General features: G+C 36.8%; 2 protein-coding genes and 1 long non-coding RNA gene across 5 annotated transcripts; 1 reads left to right on the top strand and 2 right to left on the bottom strand.

The window, feature by feature from the left end:
- The first annotated feature begins 913 nt into the window (after window positions 1–913).
- On the top strand, window positions 914–9,824 carry LOC116727892 (solute carrier family 22 member 5-like). 2 transcript variants are annotated; one of them, XM_032575567.1, is made up of 11 exons: window positions 914–1,352; window positions 2,816–2,998; window positions 4,529–4,632; window positions 5,829–5,983; window positions 6,123–6,234; window positions 6,362–6,488; window positions 7,180–7,277; window positions 8,053–8,267; window positions 8,423–8,605; window positions 8,691–8,826; window positions 9,717–9,824. In XM_032575567.1, the coding sequence occupies exons 1-11, from the start codon at window positions 1,146–1,148 to the stop codon at window positions 9,784–9,786; spliced, it is 1,590 nt and encodes a 529-aa protein (XP_032431458.1). In that variant the 5' UTR covers window positions 914–1,145; the 3' UTR covers window positions 9,787–9,824. The 2 variants fall into 2 exon arrangements, with proteins under 2 accessions (XP_032431458.1, XP_032431457.1); XM_032575566.1 differs by having other exon boundaries at window positions 915–1,352; window positions 6,063–6,234.
- A 29-nt stretch (window positions 9,825–9,853) lies between these two features.
- Window positions 9,854–20,176, bottom strand: LOC116727888 (solute carrier family 22 member 5-like). 2 transcript variants are annotated; one of them, XR_004340886.1, is made up of 10 exons: window positions 19,337–20,176; window positions 18,659–18,762; window positions 18,024–18,178; window positions 17,778–17,949; window positions 16,485–16,611; window positions 15,264–15,361; window positions 13,247–13,461; window positions 12,968–13,154; window positions 11,270–11,405; window positions 9,854–10,280 (listed from the first exon to the last, which is right to left on the bottom strand). XR_004340886.1 is itself a non-coding variant. In XM_032575562.1 (10 exons), the coding sequence occupies exons 1-10, from the start codon at window positions 19,766–19,768 to the stop codon at window positions 10,193–10,195; spliced, it is 1,710 nt and encodes a 569-aa protein (XP_032431453.1). In that variant the 5' UTR covers window positions 19,769–20,163; the 3' UTR covers window positions 9,854–10,192. The 2 variants fall into 2 exon arrangements, 1 of the variants encoding a protein (XP_032431453.1); XM_032575562.1 differs by having other exon boundaries at window positions 12,972–13,154; window positions 19,337–20,163.
- Window positions 11,473–12,959, bottom strand: LOC116727902 (uncharacterized). Its single transcript, XR_004340889.1, has 2 exons — window positions 11,867–12,959; window positions 11,473–11,727 (listed from the first exon to the last, which is right to left on the bottom strand). It is a non-coding gene; the product is annotated as an uncharacterized LOC116727902 (long non-coding RNA).
- Window positions 20,177–20,960: the final 784 nt, after the last annotated feature.

A 20,960-nucleotide genomic window follows, 5' to 3' on the forward strand; every position in this document is an offset into this window, starting at 1 on the left:
CCTTGCTTGTGTCATTTCAGTGACTCACAGGAATGTTTGTCTCTTTCTACAGATGTAGAGCCAATGCTGATTTGTGTGAGCTGCTGCATAATGAATCCCGGCACTTTGGATTCTACAACCCTTATCAATAACTGTAAGCATTTCAGCCTTTGCTGTGATACTCATGTTTATGCTCCAGTGCATGTAATTTTTACCACCTATTCTTGAAATTATTTTGCAAATTGTGGTCATTTTTACTGACTTGATATGATTTGTAATTAAACATCCAGTTGCATATCAGAGCAAAAACTGAGCAGTGAAGTTAAGGGGATTATTACAGGTGTTGTCGTGTAAAACTGGATGGTGTCAATCTGGAAACTGACACAAGAAAGGTTTTGTCTTAAACACTCTGAAAAGCACTCTGGTGACAATTATTCAGAATTAGAATAAATTGGAACGACTAGAACCTGGATTAATAAGCTCTTGCCACTAATAATATTATAATTCTATAATGTGTGTCGATATCAACGATGTAACGAAGTGTGAAAAGATGCAAGGGTGTGAATACTTTACAGACATACTAAAGTTGTTTCCTCTGTTAGAAAGCTCTATCAGTGTGATAACGTAGCTTTCAGAAAATTTGTCAAAATTCAAACATGAGGCAGTCAACTTTTCAAGCGGGTTTTAATCCGTAGCTTACATACCCACTGCCAACTTTTTTATTTTTGCTGGAATCTTGGTTTCCAGTTCTGGTAACAGATCTGCCCATACTCTTCTCCTCTTGTCTGCTTCCTGTTGCTCTACATGACTCTTACCTGGAAGTTGTCCACCAATCTCAACTGCAGGTTTTCCAATCGATGTTTTAGGAACTGCCCACTATGCACGTCTGCATCACGTGTTGCCAGATCAGAATAGTTTTTCTCGTTTTAATCGGAACAAAAGGTCTAATCCTTCCTTTCAGAGGCTTGCAGCTCCTTGCACTGGATCCTTGTTTGAACTGGTATATCTAGCTATGCATGATTTTACAAGAGCTTGCATGTTCAATTGAACTTCCACACTATTCGTGATATGCACAATTTTTACCTGTCGCCTGCTTGATTATGTAGCATTTAACCTTTGTGGTGAGAACAGACTGGCAGACGGATCAGGAAAAGAATCAGTTAAGAATGAAAGATTATGAGGAGATTGTTGCCTTTTTGGATCAGTGGGGATGTTTTCAAAAAGCCGTCTTTTTGTTGCTCTGTGCGAGCATTATCCCCAATGGATTTGGTGCTTTCAATCTTGTTTTTCTGACTGATGTACCAGATCATCACTGCTTCATACCGGACCTCAATCTCTCAGAGGAGTGGAGGAAAAGCATCATACCAAAAACAGTAAGTCACCTCATCCAGGTTCCTAGAATATACAGTATTTAATTTTAGTGTACTAGTTTACTGAACAGTTGCTGTAACAAAAAGTTGCTTGTTCCTTTGCAAGTTTCTTGTGTTTGTGTTGTTTTAAAGAATAAATGTTTTAGATGAATCGTATGAAAGAAAATTGATCAATAGGTACAAGGAGCAGTTTTCAGGTAATGATTTTATTCAAAAAGGGATAAACGGCACCGAACCAACTTCACCCTATGTGAAAAAGTATTTGTTCCACTTATTAAAATATAAATCTCCTATGTTTAACCTCACCAGCCCTTATTACTCCTACAATCTGTTTGGTGACATGAAGCAGACTAAATTATCTTAACAAATTATTATAAGGATCCTGGGTTGTTAGGTTGTTTTGTAGTTTGATTCGATTCTAGTTTTGTTATTATTTTTGTTTTAGTTTGGTATTTTGTTTTTATTTTGATAAGATGTGTCGTGTTCCTGTTTTCCTTTAGTTCGGTGTTTCTTAGTGTTTTTAGTTATGTTTATTTCTTGCTTCTAGTCATAGTTACTCTAGTTTAATTATGTTTCTTTAGTTATTTTTTAGTGTTAGGTTTATTTCCTGTTCACCTGTGCGCTCTCCCTCGTCCCCTGTGCCTTCACTCACACCTGCAACCTGTTAGCTTATCAGCCCAGATCTTTTGTTAAGTAATCAACCTCCCCAGTATTTAAGTAAATAAACTAGATACTCCTATTCAGGTAAGTATAAGTAAGTATCCTCTGGTCTAATTCCTTTTCTGATTTGGAAGGATAGGAGTCTAAAAAGTAGTTGCTAATGTAGTTTTTTCTGGATTTTAAGTTCTAATCCCTGTTCTGGGTTGCTAAATCTGTATAAGTACATAAGTGTCTTCTGGACTTCTGGGATACTAGATAAGTATAAGTATCTTCTGGACTTTCTAAGTGTGTTCTAAATTTGTAAAAGTAATGAGTACTCCACAGTTTCTAAGTAATAATAAAAACTAAATGTTCTTGTCCTGGAAGAATTTTTTCTGGATTCTAAGTTTGTTCTAATTCCTTTGCTGGGTTGAAATAATAGGAGTCTCTGCATCTAAATAGTGAGTACTCTACAGTTTCTAAAATATAAACTAGCAAGTGACTAATAAACTAGAGTCTCTGGATTCCAAGTTTGTTCTAATTCCTTTTCTGGGTTAAAAATGAGTACTCCACAGTTTCTAACAAAATAAGATAAAAAAGAGGAAAGGACACATTAGGGCAAATGTAAAATTCAGACAAAACAAAGGGCAAAACAAAGACATGGGTGAAGGTGGTGACATCATGGGGCCATGAAACCACGTTGCTCAGCCTCCCGGCAGAAGTCCGATAAGATGTTGTTATCCTCTGAAGCACTCTGTATTGCCTTGTTGCTGAAAATGTGCTATATAAACAAAATTACCTTTACCTTTTACCTCTGTGTTTCTAAGGTGCTAAATGGAAAACAGGAACTAAACAGATGCAGCAGATACAGACTGGATGTCGTCCAGAACCTCTCTGATCGAGGATTGATTCCTGGCAGAGACATCAACCTCACTGACCTGGAGGAGGAGCGATGTGTGGACGGCTGGAGCTACAGCACAGACATTTACCTGTCCACTGTAGTGACAGAGGTGAATGCAATTTGTTTTCTGGTTTTTGTCTTGTGAATCTGAACTTCAGACAGAGCTTACCTTGGGATCCTATCTTTCTTGTTTGTCATGCTGCGTTCTGTAACATGAAACAAGCTTAAGTATCCGACCGTACTGGGCCCTTTCAGTTCTCTCAGTTTGAGATCAGCTATCTGTTATCACAATCATAGTCTTTAATCTCAGTTTTTATGGAAAGATAATATTCAACCTCAAAATCTACTTCCAAACTAAAGGAGATACAAAATATTGTTCATGCCTTGCCTTTCTTATTGTGTGCTCAAGCAGAGATTGCATAAATAGAAAAGCAAGCAGCAGGAATATTTCACAGGAATACTGAGTTCCTTACTGGATTGCTGAAATTATTTGTCTCTCACTGAAAGGACAGCTGCAGGCAAATGCTGTTTGTAATAATCTGAAATGTAAGAAAACTTAATAAATCTCCAACGTTATTCCATTCCCTTACTGCCAGGCTGCTCCGGGGAAGCTGTGGCTACAGTCCAGTAGCTTCATCAGTCTGTCGATTGTACATGACTGGAAATGACTGATTTCATGTCAAACATTTTTGAGTGTCAAAATAAAACGCTATGTCATTTCATTTATTCCCTTCTTGAGAATTAAAAGGAAAACTACATAACTAAATTCTTTTTCATAATCACAGACAAGAGTTTAACTGGTGTTGACCAATCAGATATTTGCTTCAATATGAAGGAAAACCTTCAAAATTGATCTTAGCAAAGCAGCTTTTGTACAGCAGATTGAGGAGATAACCTCTCTCTCTCTCTAATAAAAAATTTAAAAATCTAGCACCTTCATAAGAGGAAAATATGAATGTAAATGTTTTCACAAGGACATGATGGTAGATTATGATCCACCACTGAAAATAAATAAATAAAAAAACATTTAAGTCACTTAAGGTGACTGTTTCAAAATGACAATATTCTGATTTAGACGGTTTCTAACTTTATCACCTACAGTTTGAAGCACATTATGTAAAACATTAACCGTAACAACGTCTTAGCTATTTACCAAATGCTTTTATTTGCATGATCCAAGGTTTATATCATCTGCCTTTCATTTTGTTCTTGTTAATCCCTGGTTGTGTTCATCTATTTATGATGACTACTGGGAAGTTGTGCAAACGCGAAGGGTTAGCGACACACTTTACCTGATGGTTTTACAAAGTTTATTCTTTTTTAGTTTGAATGTTTCATAGTACGTAGCATAATGATAATAATGATGTTTCTTAGGATTTCTAAAATACATTTTAAGATATAAACGACATCAGTCTTCTTGTGAAACATTGTTTGTAAATGTGAGTGAACTTTAATGCTTCACTAGAACCTCGTCAGGAAATGGGCAGCAGGGAAAACAAACGTGAATATCATGGGCAACTATCACCACTTCATATTATCCAATAGAGCCGAAGAAATGGGACGAAATATGTGAAGCTTTGCTGAGCAGAGATTATATCATTTGTTCAATGTTGGGATTTAAATAAATTACATCTTTCAGTTTGACTTGGTGTGCAGTGACCAATGGGCGCAGCCGTTTACCACTTCAGTTTTCTTTATTGGAGTTCTTGTTGGATCCTTCTTCTCGGGACAGCTGTCAGACAGGTAGAGCAACTTTTGTTTTTAACTTAAAAGCAGATTTGCATATTCAGTTTAGTGATTGTTTCTGAAATATGCTTTAAAAAGTTTGTTTTAACCTTTGCGGTTTCTGAGGCTTTCTGACTCTGACACCTTCAGTGGGTTTAATTACAGTATCTGTCAAAAATATTCATACTTCCTTTTCACATTTTGTCAGATGAAACCCATAAACACATCAGTTTGTTTTCTTGGGATGATATGTGGTTAGACTAATACATAAATTGTTCATACATATTTCACAACAAAAGTAAAAAATATATTTTAAAAAAAGTGTGGCATGCGTCTGTATCTACTTTACTCCTAAAAAACCCAATGTAAAAACCTGCCTTCTATTGCCACCTAAATACTGTATTTACTATTAAATACAGTATTTATTTAAATACAGTATTAAATACAGTATTTGACAAATACTGTATTTAATAGTACAGTATTTAATAGTATTTAATCATGTAAAATGCCATGTATGATACAACTTTGTTAGAGGTCAATGGAATAGAAAAAGAATCACAAAGACCAAAAAACACAATGTAGTACAAAACAGGAGAGATTCTGGTTGGATGAGACCTACATTTTATGTTTTGGCTGAAATGTTAAATGCTATTTGTAAATAAAAAGTAGCAAGAAAGAAAATGTGAAATAATGGCATTTTTGTTAAGCAATGAGAGTTAGTAGATATGAGACTAAATGCAGAGATGTGTGGTAACTAAGTACTTTTATTCAGTTACATTTAGACTTTGGTCGAACAAGTTTACTTCCAAGAATAGTTTTGCTGTACTGTATTTCTTAGTTTTACTTGAGTAATATAACTCTGAAGTGGCACTACTCTTATTTAACAAAAAAAATCTGCACAATTCACTTTACTAGAATAAAAATATTTAAACCAAAAATGTAACAAATAAAGACACTCAGGTGCATTTTATTCTTGTTTGTTCACAAGCTTCATTTTCGGATGTTAATTTTTGTCTGCTGAGACAATTGAAGGTGAAAAAGATTCAGTAAACAATTATCACAGAAGTATTCTGTTCTAACAGATGTAGAAATCACCTACTGCGTTAGGTTAAGATGCTTTATGCTGAAAAAAGTATTTGAAACGTGTTTATTCTGCCTTAATTTTGGCTTGCATTAGGACCTAAGATAAAATATTTCTTTCCTTCTTTCTCTAGGTATGGACGGAAGCCTATTCTATTTGCAACAATGGCTGCACAAACAATATTTACCTTTGCTCAAGTCTTTTCTACCTCATGGACCATGTTTGTCATTCTCCTCTTCTTCAATGGACTGGGACAAATATCCAACTTTGTTGCAGCTTTAGTTCTTGGTACAGAATATGATTTTAACAAACAATTCTCTATATATTCTATCATGTTCCAAATAGTTTTCTTGTGATTGGCTTGTAGGTGCTGAGGTTTTGACTGGTAACGTACGTATCCTTTATTCATCTATGGGCACATGCTTAGGTTTTTCTGTTGGATACATACTGCTTCCTGTTGTCGCTTACTTTTTGAGGGACTGGAAATCTCTCCTCATGGCTCTCTCTCTCCCCTGTCTGGCCTACATCCCCCTCTGGTGGTAGGTTACAAGAAAACTCCTTAAAATTGCATTTATAACAAGTTACTTGAAAATCTTGAAAACCATATTGCATTTTAATTAAATTATTTTGTCCAATCCTGTCTGTGGATTGCTGCATTTTGAGCAGGCTTCTCCCAGAGTCTCCTCGATGGCTTCTCTCTCGAGGCAGAGTAAAGGAAGCCGAGGCTGTAATCAGAAAAGCTGCTCGATGGAACAAAGTTCAAACTCCAACGGTCATCTTTGAAACTGACAGTGTAAGTTGCCCTTCAAACTCTAAAACACAGCCTATGTGGTTCAAATCAGAAATCCTTTCTTTCAACAGTCAAACTTGAAACACAAAACACGTAAGAAAAGGAGGGAACACTGGCATATATTGAATGCAGATGTTACATCTAATAAAGAGGTTTACTAAAAACATTCTAAGAGTTCAGTGTTTAACTTTACATGATGTGAAATGAAGATTTCCCAGGCCAAAAAAAACCAACCTGCTATTCAACAAAGATGCAGCAAACAAAAAATAAAACCTACAAACCTTGACTGGAGGTGAAACAGGAATAGAAAAAAAAATTGTTTCTTTATTTAAAATTTGAATTAAAATAGTTGGAGTTTTGTTTTCCGATGACCAGTACTCAATCTTTTTTTTTTTCTTTGACACTTTCTGAAGTTTGAAACTTCTAAAACTAAATCTTGTAACAAAGTCAAGAAATCTACACTGACAAATAAAGTGCTGGATTTTAATTCTAATTCTGTTGACAATTTCTTCTAAATTTTGAGCTGAGAGTTTAAAATGAACAATTTCTGATTTTCAACAATTATAAAGCTTTCAGAAATCGAACGTTCAGGATGAAATCTTGCCAACATGTGTAAACATCATCAGTTTCTGAGAATATTTACCGAAGCTGAATTTAAAATCTCTTCCATAACTTATGTTTTCTGTCTCCGCAGGTTAACGAGACAAAATCTGACAAGAAACCAAGCAGCGTGTTGGACCTTTTCAGGAACAGCAGCATCAGAATCATAACTGTCATCCTCTGCTTGGTGTAGTGAGTACCATAACTCTCGGACTATAAGGCGCACTTTAAAGCCTTTAATTTGGTCAACAAACGACAGTGCGCCTTTATATTGTTCTGGGGCAAAACAGCGCCCTCTAGTGAAATATTATGGATTACTTCTGGTTGTTCTAACTGGCCTTGAAGTGGTTTTGTGTTTTTCACTGCGCTCAGTCGAAATGCTGTAATGTTTTAGTTACATTACATTACGGCTACAGTAGTCAGGAGCGGAGTAATTCTGTGCTTTGACTGACTGAGTTATCTGTTTTCTTTCGCTTAATGCACCTTATAGTCTGGTGCGTTTTATAAATGAAAAAAAAATCGACAACAGACAATTCATGGACAGTGCGCGTCATAATCCAGTGGAGCTTATAGTGTTACGATAGACATCTTTATGTTATGGAAAATAATAAATAAACGGTCCTTTACAGACATTTTGTCTTGTTGCTGAAATGTGCAATGCAGGTAAACTACTTGACTTGATCACTGTGTTTGAATAATAATAATAATAATAATAATAATAATAATAATAAATTGGAACTTTTAGGTGAATTTTCCATGTAAAATATTTAAAGGGGGTATTATGTTCTTTCCAGACACATAGTGTCATTTTATAGCCTTTAAATCAAATCAAGACTAAAAACTCATCTGTTTAAAGTTGTCATTTCATAATCCATTACTGTACAATGTCTTTATGATGTAAAGCACTTTGAACTGCTTTGCTGCATAAATGTAATATAAAAATAAATCAAGATTTGCTTTTTCGCAGCTTCGCCATGACGACTGGCTACTTCAGCCTGTCGTTTAACACAGCTCAGCTCCACGCTGACCCCTACATGAGCTGCTTCATCGCTGCAGTAGTGGAGATCCCTGCATACGTATCCAGCTGGATCGCACTCAGATTCCTTCCCCGACGACTTTCTGTCTCTGGGACGTTGATCCTTGGATCTCTGCCGCTGTTCATATTACTACTGGTGCCTGAAGGTAAGCAAAAAGTTGTTTTTGAGGTTATGGTTGTCTAAAGCACTCTTTAAGAAATGTTTTGTAAAAGTTAGAATTAGTAGTTTCATATTTTGTAGAAACATTCATGCCTAAAATGTGTTTTATTCCACAAACTTAACACCATTTACCTGTGTTAGATCTGTTTGGTGTTTCTCTTGCTCTGGAGATGGTGGGTAAATACGCTTTCACTACTGGGGCCTCCCTGATGTTCGCCTACACCACAGAGCTTTACCCAACATCCCTGAGGAACACCGCGACAGGGACAACCACCACAGTTTCCAGGACTGGAAGTTGCATCAGTCCTTTTCTGTTAAGTCTTGGTGAGGAAATGAGAGTTTGAACCCTTAGAAATACCTGAATTGAAAGAATCTATGAGTGCTAACTCTTCTCTCTTGTTCTTTTCAGATGGATACTTCAGCTTCTTGCCTTATGTAACTATTGGATCTCTGGGAGCTGTTACTGCCTTTGTTGCTCTTTTGCTTCCAGAGACTTTTAAGCAACCGCTGCCTGAAACCCTTCAACAAATGCATGAAAGACAAAGGTATGTAGTCAGGGTTTTACCTAATTTAAACTGTTTCTAAATTATTTAGTAAGTATTTAAGCGATGTAACTCTATCAGTTTTGCATGTTACGCTGAAAGTTTTTTTTAATTGAAATATTGATTTTTAAACCAAAATAATACAAAACACAAAGGCGACATTTTAATTTCTGTAGATTCAAAAGTTGACATTACCTTATTATTTGTAGATCTGCCTTTAAACTGCATGACTTTTGTTTACTTCCAACAATAGTTTGCTGGAATGTTGTGTATTTATCTTTTGGACTTATAAAAAGCTGTGACTTCATCTCAGCTTTAATAAACTGATTAAAAGCAAACCAGACTAACTGCCTTAAACGTAGTTACTTAATGTCAAAAGGAAGAAAAATATGCAAATATCTGGTTTCAACTGTATTTCGGTCAGTTCTTCCACACAACAATACAGTGCAGCATACTGTAACATGCAGACTTAAATTTTCACCATAACAGGGTTTATAATCCTCAAACCAGACTGACAGGCAAGCAGAGGCATAAAGACACACACTGAAAAAAATAACAAAATTGCTTTTTTATTTAGACATTTGTAACTTAACAAATTTGCATCACACGGTCGATAATATGTAATGATGACAATCAACCAGTGGATGGCGCTGGAGCACAAGGTGTGATGTAAACAACTATTAGCATGCTGCTCCACCTCTAAGTGTTGGCTGCAACCTTCACAGAAACATGGGCGTGGGTGTGTGTGGGTGTGTGTGTGGGTGTGTGTGGCTGTGTGGGTGTGTGTGTGTGTGGGTGTGTGTGTGTGGGTGTGTGTGTGGGTGGGTGTGTGTGGGTGTGTCATTTGATGAATTCATCTTGCTTTTGCTCACTTGTCTTTTTTTTCACCACAGGACAAAATGTCCCTGCATCCAAAAAACTGAAGCCTCAGAACCAGTTGTGTTACCAGACAGTCCTCTGTGACTGAGTGTTGCTGGTTCAGCCTTAAATTCAGTTTTTTTTAATACTTCCAGTAGTAATTTTTTTCTGAATTACATTTGACGTCCCACCTTCCTCAATAGTTTTATTGCTGTTTATGATAAACGTTTCTGTGTCTTAAAATTTGTGAAGTTAAGGAAACATCATCCATAGTTCTCCCTGAGTTTATCACTACAACATAGACAGTTGGGTTCTCTATATATAACGAAAGAGAGGAAAAAGGATTTAGAAAGGACTGTTCTTTTGTCTTTTTTAACAAAAGTGTTTAGTGCAACCTCAGAATTAGAGACTCTTTAAGTAAACCCATTGTTTATGTATAGAACAGCAGATTTCCATATCCTGAATCTTTGATCCTTTGCATCTTTTCTGTGCAGTTTTTACTCCACAGAATTTACAGCTGTCTGGCTAGAGACTTTTCTTCAGCAGCGTTTTCCTCTTCTTTAGTGCTGGTGAGGACGTAAGGTCTTTTCTGGCAACATCTGGAAGATAAAATAAATGCACATTTGTTCAGTCAGATTACTGACACTGATATTTAAATAATAATATAGTTAATAATAATAAGTTACAAAAGACCTGCTGGGAAGTTAAATCAGCATTTTGTGAAACTTGTCTATGAAGCTTGAATTGCAATAAAATGGTGGACTATGTAACTTTTTGAGTTTGGCTTTGCTTCACAAACCTCTCAAGCCTGAAGTCATTCCTGGTGCTTCTGCATGTTTCTCTATCACACCTCTTCCTTCCACTTAACTTTCTGGACAAGCTGCTTTTTCATAGCAAAGATTTTTTGTGGCTGATCTGCCAAAGAGGTGTAAAAGTGCCACCTCTAACATTGTCAGTTTTTAAGTTCCTTTTCTACATTATGAAACTTTCTGCAGTCTATCCAGACTGACTCAAGTTGTTAGTAGTTTGAATAAATGATTTACTTTCTTCATGCATAGTTTTAGGATGTTTTATACAGAGCAACACAGAGAACTGATCTTTTCCCATTTCTTTCTGTAATAAATATTTTTGGTGTTTTTATTTTTGGCCTGCAGAAAAAACACATCAATTAAAAAAGACAAGAAACTGCAACGCATGTCAAAAATGTGACTGGATTCTTCCAAACTCATTTGAGCTTTTTGTTGTTTTGCATTACTACACCACACTGAGAGCAGAATGTTTTACAGGTGCTAAACATTTCCCTGAGGCATGGATGGGTGTATTTGTTTAAGAATGTTTCAAGTTATATGCAGGAGGTACTGAGTGCTTGTTAAGCAAGTAGAAGCAGTTTTCTTTTTAGTTTCTGCTACACTTCCCAACACCTAAAGGTTTTGTTCATGTGAATTTAAAGCTCATACATTTATACACAAAAAGACATTATTTGATCAAATAAATGAATTATTATAGTCAAGAAAAATCAGCTTTTTAAAATTGATTTAGCATCTAAATCAATGTAGAGTCATAGATGTGCAGGAGTTGTTTTTTTTACCCAGGAAAGCTTTGCATTTGGCTGATGGTGTCGGGCAGAGGCATCCCAAAGCTCTCAGGGAGAAGCAGACTCAGCAGACTAGTCAAAGCTGTGAGGCTTCCCACTACGATGTACGGCAGGGACACAGAGTAGGTTCCTGTTTTGTAACATCAGAGAGAATATTTGAATATTTAAAAACTAATGTAAAACAGCATATCTCTACAAATATAATGTGTGTCAGTTCAGGTATGTGTTTATTTCTGGCAGGGCCTTTTTTAAAATTAAATGTGTCATTTTTTCTGACTGGTTGCAAAGAAACTCAGACAAAACAGACCAAAAATGTGTCAGATTTTATTTACAAACCCAGCCAACCTGGAGGTTTGAATGAAACAGTTACATATCTGATTAAAAGTAACTGTGTTATGAAGGGATGAAGCTGAACTCCAGCTTTAATGTTTAAGCTGAAGCAGCTCAGACACCTACAGGTATTATGGGAAGATTATAGTGACTTTACATCTGATCCATACTCCAGTCTAGAAGGTGGCGGTAATGCACCTAAAAGTTGTTTGCCAACCGCCATAAAAAAAAAACAAGAAGAAGAAGAAGCAGCTCAGACACCTTCTGCTGGTGCAAGCCTCATCATTTGTCTGATTAGTTCCAGCTGTGAGCCTGATAAGTTTGTAAAAATTCAGAGGAAAACTGCAGAAGAAGAAAGTCACTGAACAAACACAGCCTTCTGAATGAAACCATGTTATTAAAACAGCAGATTTAGTTTTCCACCCAATAAACCGCTGCATGAATCTGTTGGAGGACTGAGATGAGAGACGTCTTCCTTTCAGTGAACCAGCAGGTGAGTTAGACATGTGAACGTGTCTTTGAACAAAAGAACCAGTGGAGCTTTGAGTATTCTGCTCTTCTTTTCCTGTTTGTCACTTTCCCTACAATCTTATTTAAATTCATGCTAAATATTTGAGCCACATATCTTTGCTTCTGATTGTATTGATACAACATGTTATTCTAACCATAAACCTCAATGCATTCTTTTGGGATAACACAAATATTTTCTGATCTAAAGCATGGACAAACAAACAACTGTGATGTTGTTCAACTTTTAGGACCAAACTACTTGATTTGGTGTATTTAAGCTGAAAAACATCTCAAATGTTGACCCTTGATTTATTCCATCCTGTTGTAATTCTGGCTGCATGTTTAGGGTCTTTTGCTGAATATTTTTATCCTTGATTCCCAGTCGGAATAAATCTGCAGACATCAAGAACAAACAGATTTATTAGTGTGAGGAGGCTTGAGAACTGGAGTCTAATTGCAACCGCTCCAGTCACTGCTGGAGGGTACAGTCTGGTTGAACCAGTAAAACCAGTGAGCTGCTGTTCTAAAATCTAATTCTGCTTCTGGCTTGTTCCTTGTTCTTTATGATGTTGTTTGTTCATTAATATTATCTTTAAAAAAACTCTGACACATTCACAGGACAGCTGGAAATATACTGAGGTATAAATAGGTGAACTCTGTTTCCAATTAAGAAAATTATTAGATTTTATTCAGGATTTAAGATCAAAGTAGGCTGAAGTACGCTTAAAAACGTGATAAAATATTTTTAAGCCCCATAGTTTTGACCTTCCATAATAAGGCAAAGTTCAAGGCATCTTAACTGAAAGATTAGTTATTTTGTTTTGCTCAAAGGCTCAGGAAATATGATTGTACTTGCGTAAGTAAATGAAGTATGGAGCAATAATGCTGCCAATTCTGGAGGCCGTGGAGCAGGCGCCGACAGCCGTGTTCCTCAGCACAGTGGGGTACAGCTCTGCTGTGTAGGCGTACACAACGGCAAAGGCAGTGGACACCGCAAACTTCCCCAACATCTCAAACGTTATGGACAGAGCAACCAGGTCTGCAGGAGATTAAATATGAAACTGATCAGGGTTAGATATGTAATCCTGACGCAGAAGGCTTAATGTAGATGTGCAAGCTGTGATGTCGTACGTCGTGGTATGAACTGTATGATGAATATAAAGAATCCTCCTGCAAAAAGTGCTAAGAAATGGCTGAGTCGTCTGGAGCACCAGCGGAACATAACCCACGACAAAGCGTAGGCTGGGATCTCGATCACAGCAGACAGGAAACAGTTGATGAACGGATTTCCATGGAGGTTCGCCGTGTTCAGGGAAAGAGCGTAGTAGGCGATGGTGAGGGTGTTCCTGTTGGAAGCACAAATGATTTAGGTTTTTAACTACAAAATAAAGTAACAATGAAAAATGTCTGTACATTGGGATTTGAAGTATTGTGAGATGTGGCAGGAACTAAGAATTTAGTGAAGAAGGACACAAAGGATGAAAATGTTTAGGAAAGTAAAGTATTAAAAAAGGTTGGAAAAAATCAAAGATGATGGTTGAGGATGAGGATTTGTGTTTTAGCAAGAATTATCAAGAACACTGCAGAAATGTGAGATTTTAGTTATAGTTTTTAAAAGAGAGGTTGGGTTCTGAATGGATCTCAAAGTTGTGGCCCTTTGGGGCCCGGGGTCTTTAAAAAGTGTTAGCATTGCAGGGATTTGTTGTTATTTCTTTGCATGTATAGATTAGTTGTCATTAAATCAATTGGAACCAGCTGATGGTAATTGGTAATAACTATGTGAATTATGCTGTAAATATGGAGATTTCAGCAAATTTCTTGCTTTTTGCACCTGATTTTCTTATTTCCTTTTAACTTGCAATGCATAGCTTAGTTTAAATACTTTTATTGTCTTTGTAGGAGACAATACTTTGGGTAACAAAGTAACTGAGTGTTGAGAACTAGAGTTTATGAATAAATGAAGAATTAACTTACCAAAGCAAAGTTCTACATGTATTTTCCTTATGATTCTCACATTTTAAGAGTAAAAGGGAAACTGTGCACATGAGACTAAATGTAGACCAACAGGTTTGATGGTTAGTTATGCTCGAGGTTGGAAAGAGGAAATGGTTGTGAAACAATATGGTGATGGGAGTCTAGCTGTTTCCTCCAGTTATTGTGCAGGATATCATACCTTTTGACAATCTGCTTTTTAAGTAACACTTTAACAACCTTCTACATTAGTCAAGCAATCGAATGCATTCCGATAACTAAATGTGGATAAGAACACATTTATCTTCATAAGAGTGAAAGGTACTGGTCATTTAGGTTGCATCGCACAAATGACTTTGTTTACTGCGACCAAAAGATGATTCAACCAAATTTGTCTGACCTGTAACTGAAGGAAAACTATAGCAGCTTTCCTACAGCTGACCTCCAGTGAGCCGGTGGACGGGTGCAGAACGTCCAGAAGTACACCGCTGTGTTCATTTATTTAATACAGCCAGAAAAAAAAGCTAAGGGACTTTCTAATGTCTATTGAAAGTTGTGTAACTTCTAAAAGTTTGAGTATACTGTACTTATTTAAACAGAAGCAGAGAAATGTCTAAAAGTTGCAGGACTGAATTACCTGATAACAGGATGGTGAGGTAATATTGTGAAAGAAGAACACACCACTGAGTCTACTGTCAGTTTATTAAAAGTATGACACAATGAGTCATTCCAGTATCAGATGTGTGATAATGTTTTATTAGTCAAAACCAGATTTTTATCTTCGCCACAGGCATCAAGACAATTAAATGTGTTTACATTCAACTGACTGAGGTGTGTTGAGTTTGACACTTTAAGAGACAAACTGGTTCTATGCATGCAAGACTGAATTTCATTTTAATTTTTGTCTGTTTAAAGCAGGTGTCCTGCAACTTTTAGATGTTTCTCTGTTTCAGCACTTGGCTCCATTATTAGCTCATCAGCAGTTCTGCAGAGGCTGACGGCATGTTAGTGAAGCCATTTAAACATTTAATTCAAGTGTGTAGAACAACGGACACAAATAAAAGTCGCAGGACTTCTGCCTTCAAGGAATGCAGTTTGAGATGGCAGCTGTTAAGTGTACTAGCGCTGCGTGCGTAGTTGCTAAGCAACATGTCAGCTGAGAAAATGTCAGACTAACCAGACCAGCCACAGTGTGACAGAGAGCCATCGGATGTTTGGAGAGCGAAGAAGGTCACAGATGTTGTGCACCCTCGTCTCTTCAGTCCTGCCTTCATTCTGTGAGAAAACAGGAACAACAAATGTTTAGAAAGTATCAATGACAACATTAATTAAAGTACTTATCGTGATTGATTAGCAGTCTGGGCAACTTTCATACCTCCACTTTCGGCACACCTGCAGTAGTTGGAGTTTTTACAAGTCTGCCGAAAGTGGAAACGTTTTTCTCAGAGCTTGAACCAGAGAAGTGATTCTACAATATCTTGTTTTTGCATCTTTCTTAAGAACAAAAAGTACTTAGAATATACATTAACTAATTTTTATCAAACAAACTCTTGGAACCCTGCTGAGGGCCTGCAGTATTTTTATAAGAAGGAAAATGAAGGGCCAGTGTCTGCACAGAGGAAACTATTATTCATTATTTATTAATTATTCCTTTTTCAAGTTTAGGCACAATGCTGAAACCCAACAGGAAATATTTTCTAAAGGCAAAATTTCTCAGTTACAAAAATGATTTCCTTCTTAACATACAGTGACTAACACACTATGGGTTTGCTTTAAAACGTGTAAATAACTGTTGTTGCTGTGGGTTCACCTGCAAACATTTTAAAAATATATAGAAATATTGCAATATTCCAAATTGCAACCTATATCTGACATTTCATTTTTTCCAATTTCCTCACTTTACAACCAAAACATTCATATGTTTTAATTGGATTTTATGTAGTAGACAAACACAAAGTATTATGTGTGAATTAGAAGAAAAAGGAGGCATGGTTAACTAATTTTAAATATATATTTTTCATAAATTATCTGAAAAGTTGAGCTTGAATTTGCTTTCCTTCTTCATTAAGACAGATTATAACCCATATCCAATCTGAGCTGATGAGTTAGAGAGATAAAGAGTGATGGATGGTGAGGTGGTAGTAGATTGTAACCCAGTCCAGCCTGGGTTACAATTTATTCACTTTGAGTGAATAAAGTAACATGTGGCTGTAACTGGACAAAATGTTTGCAGCACTGTATATATGGGAATGCAAAGGAAGTGGCACAGAAGCCAAATATTACAGCTTACCTGCAAAATGTAGCAGGATTTGGCAAGGTCCAGAGGGATTCAACTCTAAAGCTATTTGGTTGTGAAGTTCACATAATGAAGATGATGGTGAGTGTTTAATGCTCTGACCTTTAGAGGTCTAAAGATGACGGGTGGAGATTCAATCCTGTTCATCTTGGCAGCGTTCCGGATGATGACCTCGGCTTCCTCGACTCTACCCTGGGAAAGCAACCAGCGAGGAGACTCTGGGATGAACCTGACTCGTTTTGCAACGTTGTGGACAGAAGGAGAGAGAAAATGAAGACTTCAGTAATGATGCAAAGCTGTTATGGTAGGTGATCTGATTGAGTTTTGCACAGCCATAAATGCACACTCTTATTAAAAGCATTTTTATCAAAACAAGGAAATTAGAAGTTTGTGAACCAGGAAGAAATATTACAAAGGGAATCAAACCTGATAAAGTTTTGATTCACATTTTCTGTACCTATACTAATGTAAATCCATGACATTATTTGTAAAAAAAAATTCTGTGCATATGAGTCATATAAGTTATCAGAAAAGTCATTTGAATTTATAATATGAAGCATCATCTACAAACACTAGCAGAAAACAACCGGTCATGTTTCTGTTCCAAGCAGCTATTTTAACCTTTGAATAATAGAAAATACATTTAATATTTTTCAAATTGCTGCACCTTTGTATTTGCATTTGTTGAGGTGACTGAGATAATCTGTTAGGTTTTTATGAATGATGAAGTTCCACATCACAGCAAAAGTATTTGATGTTTATGCTGCACTTTTGCTCATCACTGATGGTTTAAACATGTTTAATTTTATCAATAAATGAAATGAAAATCACAGAAGAATAAGACTGTTCATGTGATAAGTCATTAAATATCGTGGCAGAGACGGATGTAAACAGTTACATGAAAGATATTCATAATTCAGCCTTGTAATGAATATGAACAGAGATGGACTAGAAAACGGGAAGCTTCCCATTTAGACTTCATTGTGTGGCATCACTACAACAAATTAATGAAAAATCTATTATTCCAACCTTTCCTCCAACCGGCTGCTATATTTTTTAAACATGACACATCTAGCTTTAGTTGCTGTCCTGTGCCTCCAAATCCTACAAAAAGGTTTTTGTATAGTTTCTACCATAAAAGTTTGGTAAAAAAGGTGCCAATCTGGTTTTTAATGGCCTGTCATTCAGAGGTTGCAACAGAAAAAAGCTTTTGTTAAACAAGCAGCTGCACCACCAGTAGAGCTGGATTGGAGGGAAATCCCTGAAGGCAATCTAGAAATCACATTGTAGGAGAACCTCTCATTGGCTTTAACATCCAAGATGGAAAGAAATCTGAAACAAATCTTCCATGAAAAGAAAATCGACTCAAAAACGGCATGCAAACATGATACGTACCAGAAGAGGGGCAAACAAACACAGCCTGCCAACATGAAGCCCACCTGAAGCATCCTCCAGTCTCTCACAAAGAATGCGAACAAGGGTAGGAGTGTGTAGCCCACCGCGAAGAAAAGACACACTCCAGCAGTGGAGAAAAATGTTCGGACCTGCGGACCTAAAATTTCTGCTCCTGAACACAAAAATATATCACATTAAATTTAAATGTGTTTGGGGGATTGGTTGGGCACACAGGAATTGACATACCTAGAACAAATGCAACCAAGTAATTGGAAATTTGTTCCACTCCAATAAGAAAATACAAGACGACAAACATGATCCAGCTTGAAGAAAAAACCTGAATCAGTGTTGTGACTACTTGTAGTCCTATGGTACCAAACATCACCATTTTCCTCCCAAATCTGAAGTGAACACAAAGCAGAGAGAAGTTAGTGAAGAATTAGTTACATTCTGTTGCATTAATGTAGTGAAAGCCAAACCCTTTTCTACGTTTTGTTCTGGACACTTAACTACTGAGAAATTATCGCTTACTGTAGGAATGGAGTTTGTTGAAGTTTTAAATGATTAGATCTGATTTTATCCGATGGCTAACATTTAGCCGTGACATTTGTAATGCGCCAGCTTGACGGGAGATCTGAAGCTTACTGGAAATGGGACAACACCACCGAGGCAAACAACATCTTTCTCACCATAAAATGTTTTAAACATTCCAGACTGAATGGCTTCAATTACTTTCTCCACTGCTGACTTGCATGAAGTTTACCTAAATATCTTCTAGATTACGCATTTTAAAAAACTGCATTTTTTTAAATGTATAAAACCGGAACAGTGATTGCCTCGGGCTAAGTTCAGTTCTTGTAAGAAAATATTTAGTCTGCAACCTGTCGGAGAGCTGTCCTGAAACGAAGGAGCCAGCAAGAATGCCACCAAAAAACAAAGAAGAAGTGAGAGGCTTCTTCCAGCTTTCATCACAAACCAGGTTCCACTGTCAAAAATAAACACAAATAAGTTACATTCAGGTTGGTCAATAATTTACAAAAAGGAAGAAACAGTAGCATCACCAAATCAGTTAATGGAGGTAACAGGAACCTTCACCCAATTTTTATGACAACTTTAAGTTCCCTAAAGTACTTTTGGTTTATCAATTTATGGACCAAAAATGTTGGAATTTTTGGTTCTAGATTTGATATGAGGGATATTTACCTTTTTATTAATTTTTAGAACTTGACTTGTTGTCACAGCTGAGTGCAGATATGTTCATTAACAATTTCTATTTTGCATGTTTGGTCATTTTTATCCTTCACAGAATGGGACTTTTGGATGTCCATGCTACAGACTCATTCTCAAACAAAGTAAATTATAATAATTTATTGATTTTAATTATAAATATACCAAAACTTTGAGTATATTTGAGTAAATTATAAAAATAACTCAAAACTTTCAGCATTGCATAATGGATTTGGTTGTGTTTTGCAGGGGATCTTTATAAACAAAATCTGAAAGTCTTCCTGGATGTGAACCTGGACAAAATCCACACAGCATCCATTAAATCCACACACCTCGGAGACAATAGTAGATGTATACACGCTGTGGTCAAACTCCCATCCGTCCAGGCAGCTTTCTTTCGGCACGTTGGACAGATTAACGTCCAATCCGGGCAGAAAGCCTCTCTCCGAGTAATTTAATAAATATTCCACTTTGTATCTGGAGCACTTGCTGGGCACCAAAGCGCCGTCCCGGATCGCATCCTCCTCCAGCGGGATGCTGCTGTTCCTCCAGGCGGCGCTGAGGTTCAGGTGCGCGGGCAGCGCGCAGCGGTGATCCGGCGTGCCGGCCAGAAACACCACAGACAGCGCAGTGAGTCCGTTAGGGATGAAGCTCAGGCAGAGGAGGAAAAACGTCCGCTGCTGGAAAGCTCCCCATTCTCCGAGGAAAGATGTCGCCGCCTCATAGTCAGTGATTTTGCTGGTGTCAGAAGTTGCAGCGGGCATTTCGAGTCCGGGGCATGGATGAATGTGCGCAGGTTGAGGATTTCTCTAGTTTATTTCCTGCTGTGAATCTGTCCAACCCACAACTCGCTGTGACAAGATTTGGAGTGTTTTTTGTTTTGTGCTGCTTTTTCCTTCGAAAACAACTAAGATTCTGATGGGAGTCATTTGTCCTTGAATTACTGTGGATCCATAAACTACAATTCCCAATGAAGACAAGAAAAGCATTTCATTTGTTGCTGCTCTTGAAATTAAGTTTTAGAGTTTTGCTTTTTAATCAACATCCAAATTTAACCTAACTAAAGTTTTTATAGAATTCATTTTCTACCATCTTCGGAGACAGAAAATCAAATTATCTCCTTTTAATCAGAGATCATGCACTGACTCAGCCCACATGACTTTTAATGAATTTGTGACTGTAAGAACTCCTCCTTTGTTCAACATGACCTTTTTAAACTCTTCCTACTGAATTGAAGAGTTTTGTTTTTTTTCCACTATAGAAGATGCCATTAAATTAGATTTTATGGTTTATGGTCGTGGCTGGGTTAATCTGGTTATCCAGTAATGCAGGCTGTTTCAGATCAGGTGTTTCTGGGCAGTGGCTGTTTATTCCTCAACATATCTCGACAGCAAATCTAAAACGATTCAAAAATGAGCTTTTCTTCTCTAATCATAGTATCTTTAAAACAGTGTGAGACTTCCATGGCAATGCTCCGGCATGTTGTTTTTAAATTAAGATAATCTAGAAAAATGAAGCATCCACAGAACTACTGCTGCCTTTAGACCATGACGTCTTGATCACCTGGTTTGTAAGATTTACTTAGGATTTGGTTACAAAATAAATATTTTTGTGTAAACAGACCTAAAAGAAGTCCCAATGTGTCTTTGTGCTGCTACTTTTCTCTTTTCTTAATGTTTTTGCTTTAGAGTATATAAGTGGAGGTGGTTCATCTGAGAACCATCAGGTTTGGAAATACAATTATTTAACTCAGCTCCTATTTTAATCGCTTTCTTTTCTCTATTCAAGTTACATTTCTGTCCATTTAATTTCTGTTCTATTTCAAGCAAATTTTAATTTGCAACTGATAAAAGAAACACACCCAACATCAGTGAATTCACAAACAGACAAGTTGTACAGTGGGGCTTCAGTGCAATCTTCACAATATCTTTAAGTGAAATAAAAACACAGATAAAC

This window comes from Xiphophorus hellerii, chromosome 11 (assembly GCF_003331165.1).
Source record: "Xiphophorus hellerii strain 12219 chromosome 11, Xiphophorus_hellerii-4.1, whole genome shotgun sequence".
Classification (NCBI taxonomy): Eukaryota; Metazoa; Chordata; class Actinopteri; order Cyprinodontiformes; family Poeciliidae; genus Xiphophorus; species Xiphophorus hellerii.